This window comes from Carlito syrichta, unplaced genomic scaffold (assembly GCF_000164805.1).
Source record: "Carlito syrichta isolate Samal-C Ts95f unplaced genomic scaffold, Tarsius_syrichta-2.0.1 Scaffold117975, whole genome shotgun sequence".
Classification (NCBI taxonomy): domain Eukaryota; kingdom Metazoa; phylum Chordata; class Mammalia; order Primates; family Tarsiidae; genus Carlito; species Carlito syrichta.
In genome coordinates, this window is record NW_007062071.1 from 47,171 (window position 1) to 67,321 (window position 20,151).

Genomic DNA, 20,151 nt, shown 5'->3' on the forward strand with positions numbered 1-20,151 from the left:
GCCCGGGCTGGTCTAGAACCCACAGCCTCAGGCAATCCACTCACCTCAGCCTCCCAAAGGTGCGGGATTACGGGCTGAGCCACTGAGCCCAGCTACATCTAACCTTTTTATATATAAATTAGCTAAAGATCTGGAAGAGATACTTATCAAATATACAAATGTCTCCAGCTGACCAGAGAGCTAAAAGCTAAAAGAGTCAGATAAAAGCCGGGCTCGGTGGCTCAGCCTGTAATCCCAGTGCTTTGGGAGCCTGAGGTGAGTGAATTGCCCGAGCCCGCGGGTTCGAGAACTGCCTGGGCAACTTGGCAAGACCTCATCTCTACAATAAATCAAAAATTAGCCAGGCGTGGTAGCGCGTGCTTGTAGTTCCAGCTACTTGGAAGGCTGAGGCAGAAGGATCGCCGGTGCCCAGCAGGTTGAGGCTGTGGTGGCCGGGAACGGCCACTGCACTCCAGTCTGAGTGACAGAGTCAGACTCCAACTCCAAAAAAAAAAACAAAAAAAAAACCCACTATGGTCTAGGCCTACGCTGTCAGGTTGAAAGCAATAATTTATTAAATGACAGGTGTGTCATTTAACAGAAAGAACTGTGAGAGTTTGCATTTAAGGTACAAAACATTGACTGTATAAGCATAGGGTAGGGAAGATCAAGCATGATAAAACCAAATGTGGAAAGATCTAGAGGCTTTAATTGTTAAACATATAGTGACATGTATGTATAAAAAAAGAAATCCGATCCTCTTTGCTGTGTTAACATAATTGAGTGCTCAGGTCATGGACGACGATGCCAATAACTACAGCAACAGCTGGGTGTGGTGACTTCCAATAGTAATCCCAGCACTTTGGGAGGCAGAGGCAAAAGGATTGCCTGAGCTCAGGAATTTGAGAGCACAGCCTGAGCAACATGGCGAGACCTCGTATATACAATAAATCAAAAAATTAGCAGTGTGGGGACACATGCCTGTGGTTCCAGCTACTTGAAAGGCTGAGGTGGAAGGACCACTTGAGCCCAGCAGGTTGAGGCTGCAGTGGCTGTGCGCATGCCACTGCACTCCAGCTTGGATGACAGAGTGAGACTCCAACTCAAAAATAATAATAATAATTATTATTACTATTATTTCAGTCATTATTTATATATATTTATATCATAATTTATACCATATATTAGTATGCACCCATTATATGTCATCCTCACCTCATTTAATTGTCAGAACAACTCTAGGAGGTAGAGGTTTTTATCTCTATTTTTCAACTGACATGGAGGCTTCCATTGGTAAGCAGCTTTCCCAAGGTCCACAGCTAATGAGTAGATAAACTGGAATTAGAATCTAGGCTATCTGACCCAAGGGCCCATGCTGCTTCCATGTGACTATCTGCTCCTTATGGCCCAAGTTCCACTGTATTCTGTTTGTCAGCTTCCACCTGAACAATTACAGACCAGGGCATCACACTATTTTGTCTTATTTTTATAGCGTCTTAATTTTGAAATAGTTTAATACTTGCAAGAAGTTTCAAAAAAAATAATGAGATTATATTTCCTCCATTACCCTTCACACAGGTTCCCTCAAGGATATCATATCTAACTATAGTATAATGTCATAACCAAGAAGCTGACAATGGTACAATACTATCAATCGGACACAGACCTAATGCCGATTTAATCGCCCCAACTATTAAGTGACAAATTTGAAGAACAGATAAAGACGCCTCTCAAAAGTCAGCAACATCATTATTAAAAATATGCTGGATCCTGGGGGGGTGAGATTGACAGTTGAAGGAAACTGCCAGGGGAGGGAGGGGCACACCTCATCAACAAGGGTACTGGCATAATGAACATTTATATGCCCAACCCTGAATTGTACCCCACATCTTTAAAATAAAATTAAAAAAAAAAAATGCTGGATCCAATGTCTGATATGGCCCTGCTTATGCCAAGTTTGTTACAAATAAAATATGAATTCTTTCAGTTTGCACAAACAGGTCTGACCAAGCAAGAACACTTTCCCTTCTCTTCCCCTGTTTACTCCTTTCTCATCTCTCAGCTTGGTTTTGCCAAGAGGCATTACGTTTTTTTTGTTTGTTTGTTTGTTTTATGAGTTGGAGTCTTACTCTGTTGCCTAGGCTGGAGTACAGTGGCACACTCACGGCTACCCCAGTGTTGACCTGCTGGGCTCAGGCAATCCTTCTACCTCAGCCTTCCAAGTAGCTGGAACTACAGGCACGTGCTATGCTACCACACCCAGCTAATTTTTGATTTATTATAGAGACAAGGTCTCGCCAAGTTGTCCAGGTTGGTCTCAAACCCATAGGCTCAAGGCAATTCACTTACCTTGGCCTGCCAAAGTGTTGGGATTACAGGCTGAGCCACCGAGCCCAGTCAGGTATTACATTTTTAAAAAGACACTGACAAGCTTCAGTTTGTTCACTTGAAGGCAGCTAAGCATCAAGAAGTTCAGATTCAAAGAATAAAATCAATTTGCAAAAATAAACTGCTAGGACCTTAGAGAGGGAAACTGGGCCAAAAGATTAAAAGAATGTGACTGTAGATGAGTTGACCCACACAATGTGTCCAGAAATCAAACTGGTCATATGAAGGACCCTGATGGAGAGAGAGCACTGTTTTTTACCAAGAACAGAGCTCAAAATTCAAAAGCGTCACAGAGGTTTCTGAGGTTCTTTGTGCAGCCTGAAACGACTACTTGTAATTCTCCCACTCAAAGGGATCTATTCACCCTTCTCCCAGATCCTACAGTCTTCCCAGCTTACCAGATTTCTTTTTAAAATGACTCACAGTGACCTACATAGGAAAAAGCAGTTACCAACAGATCATCTGTGGTAAGTCCTGTCCTCCCAAACTCACTTAAACTCCAGACATTTAGTGATCTCCTTCTGCAGGTGCATCACCTCATACAACAGGTTCTGAAGCTGCAGGTGATAGGCATCTACTTTCTGCTTAGCCTGAAAGGACAAGATCAGAGGTAAGCAAGGCAAATCAGGGTGGGGCAGAACAAAGGGTCAGCAAACTCAGAGAAGAGGCAAAGGGCATAAAGAAGGGGATGGGAGAAAGGAGGAGGCGGGTTAACTAAACTTCTTAATGCCTACTTCATGGGTCTGATCTCTCCCTTTCTTCAACCTGATGTGGGCTAATCGGTTAAGCTTCTTTAGAGTCATGAAATGCACACAGCTCTGGATCCTCCGTTCTTCGATTTCAATGGCCTGTGGGCAAAGAAAATGGTCAAGACCACTGACTACATGTCCTGGCTCAACTTCCTTCAGTCCCTTGTTGCTGACCCATCCTTATTCAGGCCAGAAACAGACACTGGAGGGAGCTCAGAACCATGAGAAAGGTCATAAGGGAAATGAAAGAATGACTGTATAACATAAGTGCTTTAAGATTCCCAGAGAAAAAAAGCAGTTTCTGCTTGGACTGGAGTAACGGGAATTGAAGATGGGGCCGGTACAGTCAATGCACAATTAAATCTATCCCTGCAGAGCCTTCATAGAGAAACTAGCAATGGTAACACCTTGTCATAAAATCTGACCCATACAAATAACATTACAGAATAACTTAATAACTTCATAGCCTTATGGCTAAATAACTGCTTATTTAGCCATAAGGCTATAAAGCTTGACTATAATACAATAGATTAGATGTAATAATCTTAACAATTTGGCCAACATTAGCACAAATGTGTGAGATTCCTGGGGAAAAAATTATTTTTAAAAAACTTATCCTAGCCGGGTTCGGTGGCTCAGCCTATAATCCCGCACTTTGGGAGGCTGAGGTGAGTGAATTGCCTGAGCCCGCGGGTTCGAGATCCGCCTGGGCAACTTGGCGAGACCTCATCTCCACAATAAATCAAAAATTAGCCGGGTGTGGTAGCACGTGCCTGTAGTTCCAGGTACTTGGAAGGCTGAGGCGGAAAGATTCCGGAGCCCAGCAGGTCAAGGCTGAGGTGGCCGGGAGCGGCCACTATACTCCAGTCTGGGTGACAGAGTGAGACTCCAACTCAAAATAAATAAATAAATAAAAATTATAAGATTATTCATCTAATTTTTTTTTCTTTTTTTTTTTGAGCAGGTAATTCTCTCGTTTCCATCTCCCAAAGTGTTAGGATTACAGGCATGAGCCAACATGCCTGGCATATTCATTTAGTTTTTACTCCAACTATTTAGTTTCTCTGCCTCTAAAGCCTGGTTTATTCACTTAATATTAATAATTTCATTTTTGGTCACCATAATTTACTTGTGTGTAGTCATTTTTATAACAAGGGAATTTGCATGTACTATCATTTCCAACACTCAGCAAAATGCCTGGCACTTAATAAGTGTTAATTGGATAAATGATCAAATTATACTTAGGGAAAAAATTAATTATCCCTTAATTTCATGACTGTGATTGGTGACTGGGTAGAGATGAGAAGTTCCAACAAATAGGAAGGTGTCAGGAATCCCAAGTCTCCAACCACCTGATCATGGCTAGGACGAAAGACCAAGACAAGGAAGGGCCCTGGTAGGAGCAGAAGCAGCCCTGTCTATGCAGACCCACCAGGTTCATGGCCTCCTGGTGCCATTCCTTACCACATCCTTGCCGCCCCTGCTCTTCAGGTCCTGAATCTCGGCCATCAGCCTCTGTAGCTCTTGGCACGTGTACTTGTATAGCTCGTAGTCTCTGCCAGGGTCCCGCAGGTCCACCTCGGCCTCCTCACTATAGTATTTACCTTCCTGTGGAGGCGAGGACAGAGACCCCAGGTGGGTGGTGAAAGTCTCTCCCTGTTGGGACCAGGGACACTTGGCTAACAGCTCTCGTTACATGTGAACAATAATAATTAAGTATCAATCAGGCCTCTAAAGGATCTGGTCCTTATGTTTTTCCTCTTTTCAAAATAGAAGTCTTTTCCCCCTTTCTGATTACAAAATAATGCAGGTTTGGTAACAAAGGTTCAGAGCATAGAGAGAAGTATCAAAAAAAATTGTCTGGGCCGGGCTCGGTGGCTCAGCCTGTAATCCCGCACTTTGGGAGGCCGAGGTTTGTGGATTGCCTGAGCCCGCGGGTTCGAGACCTACCTGGGCAACTTGGCAAGACCTCGTCTTTACAATAAATCAAAAAAATTAGCCGAGTGTGGTAGCATGCACCTGTAGTTCCGGTTATTTGGAGGGCTGAAGCGGACGGATCCCTGGAGCCCAGCAGGTCGAGGCTGCAGTGGCCAGGAGCAGCCACTGCACTCCAGTCTGGGCAACAGAGTGAGACTTCAACTCAAAAAAAAAAAAAATTGCCTGTAATTTCACTTCCCAGCCTGGAACAACTCCACTGTGAATATTGTGGGTAAATACATATTTTATTTTTAAACAAAGCAGGATCATATTGCCCAGGTGTTTTAGTGTAACTTCCCACCCCAATAAATACAGATCTCCATCAAAATAGCTACATGATAGTACACTACAGAGATGAACCAGAATTCACTCAACCAAATTCCTCCTGATGGGCATTTTGATGGTCAACTCAAGCTTTGACAGAGATTAAAATAATCATAATTCGCTGGACTTGGTGGCTCAGCCTGTAATCCTGTACTTTGGGAGGCCGAGGTGAGTGAATTGCCTGAGCCTGTGGGTTCGAGATCCACCTGGGCAACTTGGCGAAACATCATCTCTACAACAAATCAAAAAATCACCCAGGCGTGGTAGCATGTGCCTGTAATTCCGGCTACTCAGAAGGCTGAGGTGGAAGGATCGCCGGAGCCCAGCAGGTCGAGGCTGTAGTGGCCGGGAATGGGCACTGCACTCCAGTCTGGACGACAGAGTAAGACTCCAACTCAAAAAAAAATCATAATCGGTCTCCCAGGATTTGCAGTAAACAGAACATGAGATTTAAGAGAGCCAGAATCAGTGCCCAAAAAGGATAAGGCTCTTCTTCGTTAATCTTGATTTCCTAAATTCAAGGAAAGCACTGTTTTTAATTTAAATTTAAGTTAGTATGTTTTCCTATTCTAATTTTAAAAAACAAACAAAAAACAATCAACCAAACAACCAAAACTCCTAAGTCATAAATTAACTTGACAGATTTGAGGATAGAGAAACAGACAAAAGGAAGAGAAAAAGAACCTGCTGACCACATGAGCTCCCAGACCGCAGAAGAGATTGTGTCTCAGCAGTACACACAGGGATGCAACATCTATGAAGCGCCAGAGCAGCAGACAGACTGCCTTCTTCAGACCACCAGGAACATTAGAAACATACATCATACTGGAACACAATCACTGTGCAGGCATTAATCATGTCTAATCAGGCTTGTTGGTTTTGGGGATGCTGCAGGCCTGATGTGGAACCTCAGCTTTTGTGGAGCCAAAGGAATTACAGTTATCTGGCTGGTCAAATGGAGGCCACCAGGAGGTTACCCCTGGTAGATGTGACCCTGAGCTGCTGCAAAGTCAAAGCCGAGTGCTTGGCTGAGATGTAGTTTCTCAGTATCATGGCCACCCTGGTTGGTCTCACCTGCTCAGTATCAGATCGATTCCGTTTTCCTTCAGTTGGGGCTCCATCACTTCGGATCACTTTGGGCTTCCGTTTTTTGCTTGATTCTGATGACATAGTTATTCCTCACTGTCAAGAGAAAATAGCAGAGAGCTGTTTAGGGGAGAAAGCTTATGAGATGTTACAGAATCAGAATTGGAGATTCTTCTGGATTCTAACTAGCAGTTCTGGCCACTTACAGACTTGGTAACTCAAGAAAAGTCACTTAACTCTCCAAAGCCTCAGTTTATCCCTCTGTAATACAACAGGGAATTATTCCTCAGCCTGTCCAAAATGAACTCCACCTCCACCTCCTCTTTAAAAAAGGTACCCCTACCTACTCCACTGACCTCGTACTGATCTTCAACCTCTCCCTTCCCTGCCCCACTCACACTCTCCACAGAAGAGTCCAGGTGCTCACTTGGCAATCCCAAGCACCATGTGTCTCTCCATCTAAACACTCCTAGATCAGGTCCTTCTTCTCCAGGACTATTTTAACAGTCCTGCCCAACAATGCTGGCTAAATTCTCTTTCTTTAAAAAATCCAGCCTAACGCTGAAGCAGGAGAATCACCTGAGGCCAGGAATGAAAGACCAGTGTTTGGCAACAAAGCAAGACCCTATCTCTACAAAAAAAAAATTAGCCAGGTGTGGTGGTGTGCTCCTGCTAATTGGGAGGCTAACACAGGGAGAATCACTTGAGCCCCGGAGTTCAAGGCCACAGGGAGCTATAATTGTGCTACTGTACTCCAGTCTGAGTGACAGAGGGAGACTCTGTCTCAAAAAAAAAAAATCCTCAACCTAATTAATGCCTCTCCTGTTTCAAAACCTTTGCTGGTTCTTCATCATGCACCAAATGAAGTCCATATTATCTAGCCCAGCATAAAGACCCCTCCCAGTCTTTCCCCAACCCACCTTTCTTACATTCCTATTCCTATTAAACCTCCCATGGTCCAACCTCTGCTCCTAGCTGCAACTGCACATAGCACTCCTGGTTCCCAAAGCACTCCTCATTCTTGCAGTGATCATCTTCAATTCCTCCCTCTATATCCTTCAAGACTAAACAATGCTCACCCACTCTAAGAAGTCCCTAACAATTTCTCCAAGAAGCTCCTTTGAAGCCGGGCTCAGTGGCTCAGCCTGTAATCCCGTGCCTTTGGGAGGCCGAGGTGAGTGGACTGCCTGAGCCCATGGGTTTGAGACCTGCCTGGGCAACTTGGCGAGACCTCATCTCTACAATAAATAAAAAAATCAGCCAGGCGTGGTAGCACGCGCCTGTAGTTCCAGCTACTTTGAAGGCTGAGGCAGAAGGATCGCCAGAGCCCAGCAGGTTGCAGCTGTGGTGGCCGGGAGCGGCCACTGCACTCCAGTATGGGCGACAGAGTGAGACTCCAACTCAAAAAAAAAAAAAAAAAAAACAAAGCCAGGCTCGGTGGCTCAGCCTGTAATCCCGCACCTTTGGGAGGCTCAGGTGAGTGGATTGCCTGAGCCCACGGGTTCGAGACCCGCCTGGGCAGCAAGACCTCATCTCTACAATAAATCAAAAAATCAGCCGGGCGTAGTAGCGCATGCCTGTAATTCCAGCTACTTGGAAGGCTGAGGTGGAAGGATCACCGGAGCCCAGCAGGTCGAGGCTGCGGTAGCCAGGAGCGGCCACTGCACTCCAGTCTGGGCGACAGAGTGAGACTCCAACTCAAAAAAAAAAAAGAAGCTCCTTTGGTTAATTTTGATACACTATTAGGAAACATATCTCTTTGAGCCATTTACATGTCTTCCCCCTTAGACTGTGAGCTCTGCCATCTTCCCCATAAGCCTAGCAAAGTGCTCCATAAATTAGCATCCAAACTCCTCAGTCTGGCATATAAACCCATTCCCAATACTATTGATTGATTGATTGCTGTGTGCACAGCCTTGATCTAAGCACTTTTGAGTATGGCCTCATATGATCCTTGTGATAGACTTTTCAGAAAAGAACTACTACCATCTTACAGATAAGAAAACTACCTGGGCTCGGTGGCTCAGCCTGTAATCCCGTGCCTTGGGAGGCTGAGGTGAGTGGATTGCCTGAGCCCGTGGGTTCGAGACCTGCCTGGGCAACTTGGTGAGACCTCATCTCTACAATAAATCAAAAAATCAGCCGGGTGTGGTAGCATCTGCCTGTAGTTCCAGCTACGTGGAAGGCTACGACGGAAGAATTGCTGGAGCCCAGCAGGTCAAGGCTGCGGTGGCTGGGAGCGGCCACTGCACTCCAGTCTAGGCAACAGAGTGAGACTCCAACTCAAAAAAAAAAGAAAGAAAAGAAAACTGAAGTTCAGAAAGGTAAATGACTTGCCCAAGGTCACAATGCTAGTATGCTAAAATTTGGGCCCATCTAATGCCGTATCAGTGATCTTGACAGTTATATTGTTGTGCCTCCTAGTCTTGCAAGCATCTCATCTGGTGATGCCATCAATTCCCTGGTTGATCCTAAAATTTAAAGAACAGAATCTACAGTTTATGGGGCTCTAGGGTCACAAAGTATCCTCCCTCGCCACCTTATCAGAGCCTCCTAAGGTAAGTAGTACTATTTCCTTTACCCCAATCTGTCACCAACATTTGAGAGAGCCAATAGTCTGTTCATGGTAAAAACCAGAGAACCCGGAGCTGGAATCTCCACTCCACTACTTTAAGGCTATGAGTCCTGGGATAAATCACTTCACTTTTCTCTTCGTCTGTTCCCTCACAAATCAAATAAGAATAACAGTACCTACCTCAGAGGTTCCAGCTGGCGTTAACAAAGGAGGCACTCCAACTGGGGAAGATGATGAAGATGACCTGAAACCGGGCTTTAGATGGTGCATGGGTGATCTTAAATAATGCTGGACATCTAAGGAGAAGGTTAATTCCTTTTTAATTTTTTTTTTTTTTTTGAGTTGGAGTCTCACTCTGTCGCCCAGGCTGGAGTGCAGTGGCATGCTCACGGCCACCCCAGCGTCGACCTCTGGCAATCCTTCCGCTTCAGCCTTCTAAGTAGCCGGAACTATAGGCATGGGCTACAACACTTGGCTAATTTTTTACTTATTGTAGAGACGAGGTCTCGCCAAGTTGCCTGGAATGGTCTTGAACCCACGGGCTCAGGCAATCCACTGCTTAGGCCTCCCAAAGTGCTGGGATTACAGGCTGAGCCACCGAGCCCAGACTTGTTTTTAATTCTTTTTTGAAGTTTCTAGTTGCTTCAAGAACATTTCAGTTTCCCTAGTTTGTTTTAATATCTATGAACACCAATGTTCCTTTGTAACAAAAGAACTGTCTCAGAACCTTAGATAAGGCCAGGCATGACAGTTCATGCCTGTAATCTCAGCACTTTGGGAGGCCAAGGCAGAAGGACTGCTTGAGGCTAGGTGTCTGAGACTGGCCTGGGCAACATATCGATACCCTGTCTCTAAAAAAAAGAATTTAAAAATTGGCCAAGCCTACTTGGAAGGCTGAGGCAGAAGGATCGCTGGAGCCCAGAAGGTAAGACACTGGGGTGACCGTGAGTGTGCGTGCCACTGCACTCCAACCTGGGCGAAGGAGTGAGACTCCAACTCAAAAACAAAACAAAACAAAAACAAAATTGGTCTAGCATATTGGTATGCTGTAGCCCCAGCTACTCAGGAGGATCCCTTGAACCCAGGAGTTCAAGTATGCAATGAGCTACAATCATGCTACTGCATTCCAGCCTTGGCAACAGAAAGATGGGGGGGAGGGAAACACAACAACACTAGACCTTAGACAACAAAATCTGGCCAGAATTTGTTAACAATTGTCTGCTTTCATTATATTAAATATATTAATTTTTGTCTTTATTATATGAAATCTTACCATCACCTTCTGCAAAAGTAAATTCAAGTTTGTTTGCTTGTTTGAGTCGGAGTTTCACTCTGTCACCCAGGCTGGAGTGCAGTGGCAGCTCAGCCAGACTTGGTGGGCTCAGATCATCCTTCCACCTCAGCCTTCCAAGTAGTCAGAACTACAGATGTGAGCCCCCATGCCCAGCTAATTTTTTTATTTATTGTAGAGATGAGGTCTTACCATGTTGTCCAGGCTCAGTAAATTCAAGTTTTAAAGGTTATTAGTTGAAAAACCTTCAGTAAATAAGAGGCGGGAGGATTGCTTGAGGCAAGACCAGTCTGGGCAACATAGTGTCTCTACAAAAAAATTAAAAATCTCCCAGGTGTGGTAGCCGCGGCTGTAGTCCAGCTACTCGAGAGGCTGAGGCGGGAGAATTACTTGAGCAGTGAACTATGATCGCGCCACTGCACGCCAGTCTGGGCGACAGAGCAAGACCCCGTCTTAAAACAAACAAACCAATAAACAAACCTTTAATAAACAGTAGCACAGGTGGTAAATTGATTTCGCAAAATCCACAAAGGTGGAACTCGAAAGGCTTAAGTGTGGAAAATCCTGACTTTGGCACACAGAAGAGAACAATAACTACTGTCACCGCCGCGATCTGACTACATCATGGCCATCAAAAGGGTACAACGTGGGGCCTGCGGATGCTGCAGCAGCTAAACGTATTTCAGAAGGTAACGGCGCAGCGCCTAGTCGAGAGCCCGGGGACCCCGCATATGAGTGGGGAAACGCCGGGTCGGACCCCAGCTCAGGGGCGTCCTTTGAAGGGTCAGCACCTCAGTCCAGCGTACCCGGCCACGGCCCGCACCCCAGCCCGGCCATCCGATACCCTCCTCACCGCACGATGCTGCGAACCAAGCCCGGTCCACGAGCCACTTCCTGCGGCGGGACTACTGCAGTCCGTACACCATAGAGAAGCGGAAAAAAGGAAAGAGCGGCAGGCCCGGAGGCCGGAAGCGAGCCGCGGAGGCCGGAAGCGAGCCGCGGAGGCCGGAAGCGAGCCGCGGAGGCCGGAAGCGAGCCGCGGAGGCCGGAAGCGAGCCGCGGAGGCCGGAAGCGAGCCGCGGAGGGCGGAAGCCCAAGCCTGAGGCCACCGACAGCTGCGGGCGCGCGGCCGGCAAGCGAGACAGTAGGGAGTCTAGCCGGCCAACACCCCCTATGCTGCCGTCTAAAACCAAGACACTGAGTCTGACTGCAAAGACTTTTATGTGCCTCTTTCACTTCCCCCAGGGTCCAAAGAAGTGTTCAGCAACAACTAGTGGGCGCTCCTCCAAACAGTTGTTGAATGAATGTGGTATGCCCAAGAGAACACAAAAGGATGGTACCGCCAAGATTTGGACCCTAAAGGATTTGCCTCCATAACCTGGTTTGTTTGTTTGTTTAATAGATTGGAAAATATATTTAGAAAGTATTAGAGAGACAGCAAGAGCGAAAAAAGATTCACCGCCTCAAGATTAGGGAGGGGGCCAAGCTCAAAGAGAAACATGGCCCCATAACCTGAATTCTTTACCAGTCATAGTCACCATAATATGTCACGCCAATGAAGGCAGCAAGTCAGGGAGGGTGTTAATCTCATTTTACATTTGTTTGAGAGGCAAATCACTAGTTTCCCCATTTTAAGCTCAATATTGCCCAGGACAGTCATAACTCTAATACAGTATTTGAAAGCTTCAAGTATTTCCTACCCCTGGTATGAATTGTGCAAACAGGGTCCAGGGTTTTTTGTGTAAATCCTATTTATCTAGCACTAGAAACACATGTCCTGAATCCCTAGTTGTACTGGAGCCTGTTCCTTCTACTGCCCTGGGGCTAGATCAAAGTTGCCCTACTGAGAGGAAGTGAGGAACACATACTCTGCAGGGGGCAGATCTGCTACATGGGACTGGGAAGCCCCCAGCTCTGCTCTGCCCTGATTTGGGCACTTGCTGAAGTTCCTTGCAGATAAAGAAAAGACACCATGGTTTATAGTAAATATGTAATTGGTTCTGTCAGCAACTCCAGCACAAGTTTTCCCAGAAGGGATGCAGAATCAAGCTACCCGAGGGTTCATGAGGTATGGGGGGTCATTGAAGAGGCACCCAGAGACACCCCACTCCACATACTTGGTGGCCCTGTAGAATGAGGGCTGGGCTGATGATGCCAAGTGGGGGAAGGGATCTGGGCTGTACTTCTGCCTGCAGGGAGGAGAGAGGGCAGGAGACTCCCTGCACAGAAGGACTAGAACTGCACATTCAAGTTCTCCACCCCAATATGTAGTAGGAAGAAACAGATGAGCCACTCTCCATCTGTCTAGTATTAAGAACCCCTCCCTCCCCAAGTGGACTTCTGTCACCTCAGTTCTGTCTTCTCAATTCTGTATTCTAAATTCTGCAGTTCATACCCAAGTTCTGAATTCTAAGTTCTACCTTCTGGGTTCCTGTTACATGCCTAGCTCCTGCCCCTAAATTCTTCCTGGTTTCCATCTCTTTTTCCTTGCTGATTTGAGGAGTTTTTGGCAGTTCCAGGCTTTTCCTCAGCCAGAGGGACTTGGCTCTAACAGTCCAGCAAGTGGGTGGCCCAGTGGAGACCAGGGAATTGCTGAAGGCCTGGCCTGGCCTGACCTCCTCTTTTCCCACCCCACTTCTAACCACTGGACATGCTACCTTTTATGCAACTAAGCTAAACTGAGGTTTTCCATGGCAACAATTGGGGAGTGATGGCCTTGAGATGAGGAATCTTGGGAAAGATATAAGAAGACCTATCCTTCATTTAGGGAAATTAGAAAACTATTTCTAGCAGGGAGTAGGAGACAGGTGGGAAAGGCGAAAAGGGTTTGAGCAGAGTTGGAAGTCCTCAGAACCTCGTCATCCTTCAGTTCCCACTTGTCTGAGCTGAGCACTCCCCTCAGAGTCCTCCCAGAGCCAAAACAAAACCAAGACAGCAGGACCAGAAACTCCTCTGTCCGGGGTTGCCCTGAAGGAGAGAAGGGGAAGGAGGTGGAGGTGTCGGCAGCATCATTGAAGAGGTGAGATCTTCAAGGGGATCATGATCCGAGACTCCATGTGTCGCACCAGAGGGACTGTGGAGAGAGAGGCAGAGGTCATGGAATGGGCTGAGGCAACCCAACAAGCTCTCCCACCCACCAACACACACATTGGCTTTTGATGGGGAAGAAGACCCCAGATGCTGAGGAAAATCCCCCATTGACCTCCTGGAAGGGCTCATGGAGAACACCAGGTTTCCCAAAGTATAAGATAAGACAGGAGTTAGGTGGTGATAATAGGTACATTTTCTTGAATTTTAATAGCTATAGATTTATTTTTCTTTTATGTGAAAAAAAATAACTAGCATAATAAAAAGTGATTGCACAGATATTATTGCTAAGGACAAAGCTAGGTTAAAAGCAAAGTAGGGGGCCAGGCAGGGTGGCTCAATGCCTGTAATCTCAATACTTTGAGATGAGACAGGAGGATCACTTGAGGGCAAGCTACTCCACATCATCTAGGCACGGACAGCCTGGCTATATTATCATTCCCTAGAGTACTCATCTAGGACTGCTTATATCCTAATGATAAAACAAGGCTAAAAATCTATTAATCCACCTATTAAGAGGGTTCCTACAATGCTCATGCCTGCAATCCCAGCATTTTGGGAGGCCAAAGCAGGAGGACTGCTTGAGCCCAGGGAGTTCAGGACCAACCTAGGCAACATAGCAAGATCTTATCTCTAAAAAAAAAAAACAATTAGCTGGGCATGATGGTGCACACCTGTAGTCCCAGCTATTTGGGAGGCCTGAGGCGGGAGGAACACCTGAGCCCAGGAGGTCGAGGCTGTGATGAGCCATGATCATGCCACCACACTCCAGTCTGGGCAACGGAATGAGACCTCAACTCAAAAAAAAAAAAAAAAAAAAAAGTTCTCCATCATTGGAGGTAATCAGGTATGGCTAGATCTCCTTGCAGCTGGGATTTCATCCTCAGTTAGGGCTCCCAGCAGATGACTTCCAAAGGCCTCACTGACTCTCAGAGGAGGCATTCACTCACCTGTATAGTAGACATTTTCATCCCAGCCCCTCTTCCTCCAGGCAGCATTTCGAGTCTCCTCCCGAGACTGCAGGTCTTTATAGGCTGTGGGAATGGCATAGGCTCATTCCTTAGGCACAGAGGATCCAAACCCTTACCCAGCATAGGGCCCTCTTCCCATTGCTCCAAGCCCACCCTGCTGTCGCTTCCTCCCTAGGTGCTTCCCTTGGACTGTTAGCAAACAAGGCCTGCTTTGACAGTTCTTCCAATAAGCACATATACTAACAACTCCTACATTTTGATTTTCAGTCCCACACTCTCCTAGGGGCTCCAGACTCGTCTATCCAGTGCCCACCTGACATCTCTTCTTGGATGTGTAGCATCTTAAATGTAACACTTCCAAGAGCCAACACTCCCTACCCCTCCTCCCCTAGACCTCCCAGGCTCTGTAAATGAGACTTAGCTGCTCAAACAGGAGCCTGGCGCTCTTGAGGAATCCCTTCTCCCTCCCTTGCCCCACACAGACATTCATCCACAAGTCCCACTGGACTACCTCTAGACTAATCAATCTGTGGCTTTTCAGCATCCTACCACCACTGCCTCAGGCCAGGCTTACCCCTCCCACCTGAACTGTTATAACTGCGTCCTGATACCCTGCTTTCTCTACCGCTCCCCTACCATACACTCTTGGCAAAGCACACAGCAGCCAGAGGAGTATACTAGAGCATGAATCAGATCATACTGCTGCTGCTTGAAATACCGAGGCAGCATCCCACTATATTTGCAATAGATCCCAACTCATCCTCAGCGTGACCTGGCCCTCGTCTCCCTCTCCTATCCCATCTCTTACACTTTTCCCCACTCATTCCACATCAATCTCCTTGCCATGCCTCAAAATCCTGAAGGTCTTTCTCTACTGTAGGGCATTTGTATGTACTGTTCCATCCACTTGGAATGCTTTTCTTCAAATTTGCAGCTGGATCCTTCTCATCTTTTAGCTCTGGGTTTACATTTTATCCCCTCGGAGAGGCATTTGTCTATCCAAGCCAACGTAGATTCTGCCACATTTTTCTCTATCTCCCTGCCTTTTTTCTACAAATGTTATTTGTGATAATCTGAAATTAATCTTTGTCTTTGTCTTTTTTTTTGAGTTGAAGTCTCACTCTGTCGCCCAGACTGGAGTGCAGTGGCCGCTCCCGGCCACCACAGCCTCGACCTGCTGGGCTCCAGCAATTCTTCCGCTCAGCCTTCCAAGTAGCTGGAACTATAGGCACGCGCTACCACGCCCAGCTAATTTTCTGACTTACAGCAGAGATGAGGTCTCGCCAAGTTGCCCAGACGGGTCTCAAACCCGCGGGCTCAGGCAATCCACTCACCTCAGCCTCCCAAAGCACGGGATTACAGGCTGAGCCACGGAGCCCGGCCTAATCTTTGTCTTATGAGTTTGCATCTGAGGTAGTATCTTCTTTTGCTGGAATGTAAGTTCCATGAGGGCACTAATGTATGCCTGTTGTTTACAAAGAGTGGCAATGGAAAAAGGGAACTAACAGAGGCTCCTGGGAGGTCCCCAACCTACCCCAGAGATGATGTACAACGTAGAGCTCGCCTATCTGCGAGAAGAAGCCGCCCACTGCCTCCTGGTTCTCCTGCCGGTATTTGATGGCCCGAGCCCTGGAGATGGCAGAAGACTATGGGGCAGAAGCCAGGGCTGGTGCAAAGGGTTCCCTGGGGTGTGTGTACTGCAGCTGATTCCTTGGCCACACCTCACAGGAAGATCCTGAGGCAGGGCCCACACTCTCAGACATGATAGGAAAGGGGCAATGGCTGGGTGTTCTGCCAAGGGAGGCCTCACGGTCCCCAGGAGAGCCTTGCCTCCTGCTTGGATCCTTCTCCCAGATCTGTGAGGGGCAGAGGATGCTGAGCTTCCTGTGATATGGCCCGGGGAAAGGTGGCCCCCCAGGGGCCTTCATGGGGCCGGTGAGCAGCATTCCCCCACCCTAGCCCTGGTGCTGCCACTCACCAGTTGTTCCCCCACTCAATCATGGTTCCTGGCTGAAAGAGAAACAGAGAAAGGGTGGAAATGAGCCCCCACCTCAGACTCCTAGCATCACAGCTGGGCAGGGAGGGAAAACTGTCCCATCTCCTCAGTTCCAGGGGCTGCCACGCCTCATCCGTCAGCCCTGTCTCACGCCTCAGATGCATGTGAACACATGTGCGTTACATACCTCTGCTCTAAGCCCATGGGGAGGGAGAGGCCAGAGACTCCAGCTTAGGTGTTGGGCACAGGATCCACCCACCTTGGGGCAGTTGCAAAACAGCACTGCAGCAGGGAAGTAGAGAGGCAAGAGGGGATCCGTTGGAGGGAGGCACCTTGAGCTTGTATGTCCTCAGCTCATAGATGTTGGGGCCTGCTCTGGGTTGCGGCTCGTTCCAGAAGCTGAACTCAAGGAGCAACTGGTTTCTCCTGGACAGTAGCATCTGGCTCCGCTCCTTCCGGAACTCCAGGTATTCCTGTGGGTGTGGTGATATGGGTACAGCTACAGAGGGCACCCTCCACCCTGACAATATGCTCCAGGGGTGGTGGAGGAATGTCCGGCACAGGTTTGGGCTAGGACAAACATGCAGAGAGGTGTACCCAGTAGACACTGACATACCTTGTTGTTTTTGAGCTTGTTCATGCAGTCCATGAGGGCTGGGTAGCCACCGGAGAATCGCCACAGGTGCACTGTTGGGGGTGAGAGGCGCAGGTCAGAGGCCTGCTGGGTCCCCCAGCAGATGACTTCCCCAAGGCCGTTTAAGTATATATGTGGTAGGGTGAAGGGTGAGGGTGGGCTTAGCTAGGTTCCCTCTCTGAGTTCCCTATACCTTGGTGGGGGGTGGCATGGGGTAGGTGATGACACAAGTCCAGGAGATCTGGGTTTGGACTTCCACTCTGCCAAATGGCCTTTGACCCCTCTGGGCCTCAGTGTCCTAATTTTGAAAGTGGGAATAATGCTCCCACCCAACCAACCTTAGACAGCAACAAGAGGGTCAAATGTGTACCCTAGGAGCAGCAGCATGCTAAAGATGGCCACCAGGCCTTGAGAGACAGACTGGACAAAAGGATGGGGCAGAGATGATGGGCTGATATGGAACACTCCAAGACAGTGAACTGAAAAAAAGAAACCAAACAATAGAACAGCATGTGTGCAATGCCACCACATCAACTTAGAGGGTGAGGACACACCAGGGACGATGGTCCATACATCTATATATCAACCTTTTGATGGAGACCCAACAGATTGTGACAGCAGATGCCCCTGGGACACAGAATTGTGTCCCTGGTTCCAGGGAGAAGAGAAGCTTACTTTTCTCTGAAAATTCTTTGTATTCTTATAATTCATTTTTAATTTTTTTATTTTATTTTTTTGAGTTGGAGTCTCACTCTGTCACCCAGACTGGAGTGCAGTAGTATGCTCCCAGCCACCGCAGCCTCGACCTGCTGGGCTCCGGTGATCCTTTCTCTTCAGCCTTCCAAGTAGCTGGAACTACAGGCACACACTACCACGCCTGGCTAATTTTTGATTTATCGTAGAGACGAGGTCTTGCCAAGTTGCCCAGGTGGGTCTTGAACCCGTGGGCTTAGGCAATTCACTTGCCTCGGCCTCCCAAAGTGCTGGGATTACAGACTAAGCCACTGAGCCCAGACTCATTTTTTATTTTTTAGAGACAGGGTTTTGCTCTGTCACCAAGGCTAGAGTGCAGTGGTGTGTCCATGACTCACTATAACCTCAAACTCCTGGACTCAAGCAATCTTCTTGCCTCAGCCTCCCAAGTAGCTGGGATTATAAGCATGCACCACCACACTCACTAATTTTTAAAAAAATTTTAGTCCAGGTGTAATGTGACTCAAACCTGTAATCCCAGTACTTTGGGAGGCCAAGGCAAGAGGATTGCCTGAGCTCAGGGGTTCAAGTCCAGCCTGAACAGCTTGGCGAGACCTTATCTCTACAATGAGTGAAAAAATTACTCAGGTGTAGTAGTGCACGCCTGTAGTTCCAGCAATTTGGAAGGCTGAGACGAAAGAATCACCTGAGCCCAGCAGGTTGATGCTGGGATAGCCATGAGCATGCCACTGTGCTTCAGCCTGGGCAATGGAGTGAGCCTCTGACTCAAAAACAAAAAAATTTTTTTTAATCAGAAAAATAAGCTGGGTGTGATGTGTACCTATAGTTCCAGCTACTCAGAAGGCTGAGAAAGAACTGCCTGAGCCCAGGTAGTCAAAGCATGGTGAGCTATTATCATGCCATTGCACTCCAGTTTGGGTGACAGAGTAAGACTCCAACTTAAAAAAAAAAAAAAGATAGACATATAGATAGATTTTTTTTTTGAGTTGGAGTCTCTCACTCTGTCGCCCAGACTGGAGTGCAGTGGCATGCTCTTGGTCACTGCAGCCTTGGCCTGCTGGGCTCAGGTAATCCTTCCACCTCAGCCTTCCAAGTAACTAGAACTATAGGCATGTGCCACCATGCCCGGCTAATTTATGATTTATTGTAGAGACGAGGTCTCACCAAGCTGCCCAGGCAGGTCTCAAACCCGCGGGCTCAAGCAATCCTCTCATCTCGGCCTCCCAAAGTGCTGGGATTATAGGTGTGAGCCCCCGCGCCTGGCCTCAGAATTTTTTTTAAGTCATATTCTCTGTACTGGGTTAAATAGTGTCCCCTCAAAATTCATGCCCACCCAGGACTTCAGAAAGTGACCTTATTTAGGAATGGCGTTTTTGTAGATATAATCAAGAGATTATACTGAGTGGACCATAAGTCTACTGACTAGTAAGTATCCTTGTTTGAAGAGGGGCATTTGGACACAGAAAGGAGAAGACAGACACATGGAGAGAACACCATGTGACTAAATATGCAAACAGTGGAGTGATATGCCATGAGCCCAGGAACCCTGAGGGTTCCCAGCACCACCAGAAGCTGGAAGAGGCAAAGCAAGTGTCTCCCTAAGACAAGAGCTTAGGAGGAAGCACAGCCCCAGCAACACCTGGATTTCTAACTTCTGGCCTCCAGAACTGCAAGATAATACATTTCTGTTGTTCTAAGTCACCTGGTTTGTGATATTTTGTTATGGCAGCCCTTGAAAACGAATCCACCTCCCAATAACAAGGCAGCCTAATTAATTGTGAAGAAGAAAGAAAACAGTTTACCATCCTGGGAGCATGGCTTGGCCTGCCAGGGGAGGATGGTCCCCAAAGGGTCACGTAGACAGGCTATAGCTGAGGGCTGCTGGCTGACCAGTGGTTTGGAAGCTCAGACTCAGTTACTTCCCATGCCCAGCCTGTGCCTCACCAGCTTTTTTACTCCGTGTCTTGATTTTCCCATCTGCAAAGTGGCCTTTCCCTGTTGTTTAAAGACCTTTTTCCCAAAGAAAATAGCAAAAGTACTGTATGGATGGAAATCTGCGAAAACTAGCAATGCTGACCTGTGGAAAAGGGACTCACAGCCGGGCTCGGTGCTCAGCCTGTAATCCCGTGCTTTGGAAGGCTGAGGTGAATGGACTGCCTGAGCCCGCGGGTTCGAGACCCACCTGGGTAACTTGGTGAGACCTCATCCCTACAATAAATCAAAAAATTAGCCGGGTGTGGTAGTGCGCGCCTGTAGTTCCAGCTACTTGGAAGGCTGAGGCGGAAGGATCGCTGGAGCCCTGCAGGTCGAGGCTGTGGTGACCGGGAGTGGCCACTGCACTCCAGTCTGGGCGACAGAGTGAGACTCCAACTCAAAAAAA

At 47.5% G+C, this 20,151-nt stretch overlaps 2 protein-coding genes across 4 annotated transcripts in view; both read right to left on the minus strand.

Annotated features, from left to right (window-relative positions):
- The window catches only part of THOC5 (THO complex 5), a 41,997-nt gene extending 30,702 nt beyond the window's left edge, over positions 1-11,295 (minus strand). The window contains exons 1-6 of one of the 2 annotated variants that reach the window (XM_008047850.1): positions 11,223-11,295; positions 9,259-9,374; positions 6,492-6,599; positions 4,581-4,724; positions 3,102-3,215; positions 2,860-2,957 (exon numbers count right to left, since the gene is read on the minus strand). In XM_008047850.1, coding sequence (XP_008046041.1) covers positions 2,860-2,957; positions 3,102-3,215; positions 4,581-4,724; positions 6,492-6,587 — 452 coding nt within the window. In that variant the 5' untranslated portion in view covers positions 6,588-6,599; positions 9,259-9,374; positions 11,223-11,295. Of the gene's footprint in view, positions 1-2,859; positions 2,958-3,101; positions 3,216-4,580; positions 4,725-6,491; positions 6,600-6,814; positions 6,821-9,258; positions 9,375-10,998; positions 11,173-11,222 lie in introns of those variants that run through there. The other variant, XM_021707444.1, reaches the window with a different exon arrangement.
- A 1,050-nt stretch (positions 11,296-12,345) lies between these two features.
- The window catches only part of NIPSNAP1 (nipsnap homolog 1), a 20,193-nt gene continuing 12,387 nt past the window's right edge, over positions 12,346-20,151 (minus strand). For both annotated transcript variants that reach the window (XM_008047852.2, XM_021707445.1), the window contains exons 5-10: positions 17,040-17,110; positions 16,756-16,896; positions 16,406-16,437; positions 15,962-16,056; positions 14,407-14,490; positions 12,346-13,442 (exon numbers count right to left, since the gene is read on the minus strand). In XM_008047852.2, the coding sequence (XP_008046043.1) occupies positions 13,378-13,442; positions 14,407-14,490; positions 15,962-16,056; positions 16,406-16,437; positions 16,756-16,896; positions 17,040-17,110 (488 nt within the window). In that variant the 3' untranslated portion in view covers positions 12,346-13,377. The remainder of the gene's footprint in view (positions 13,443-14,406; positions 14,491-15,961; positions 16,057-16,405; positions 16,438-16,755; positions 16,897-17,039; positions 17,111-20,151) is intronic.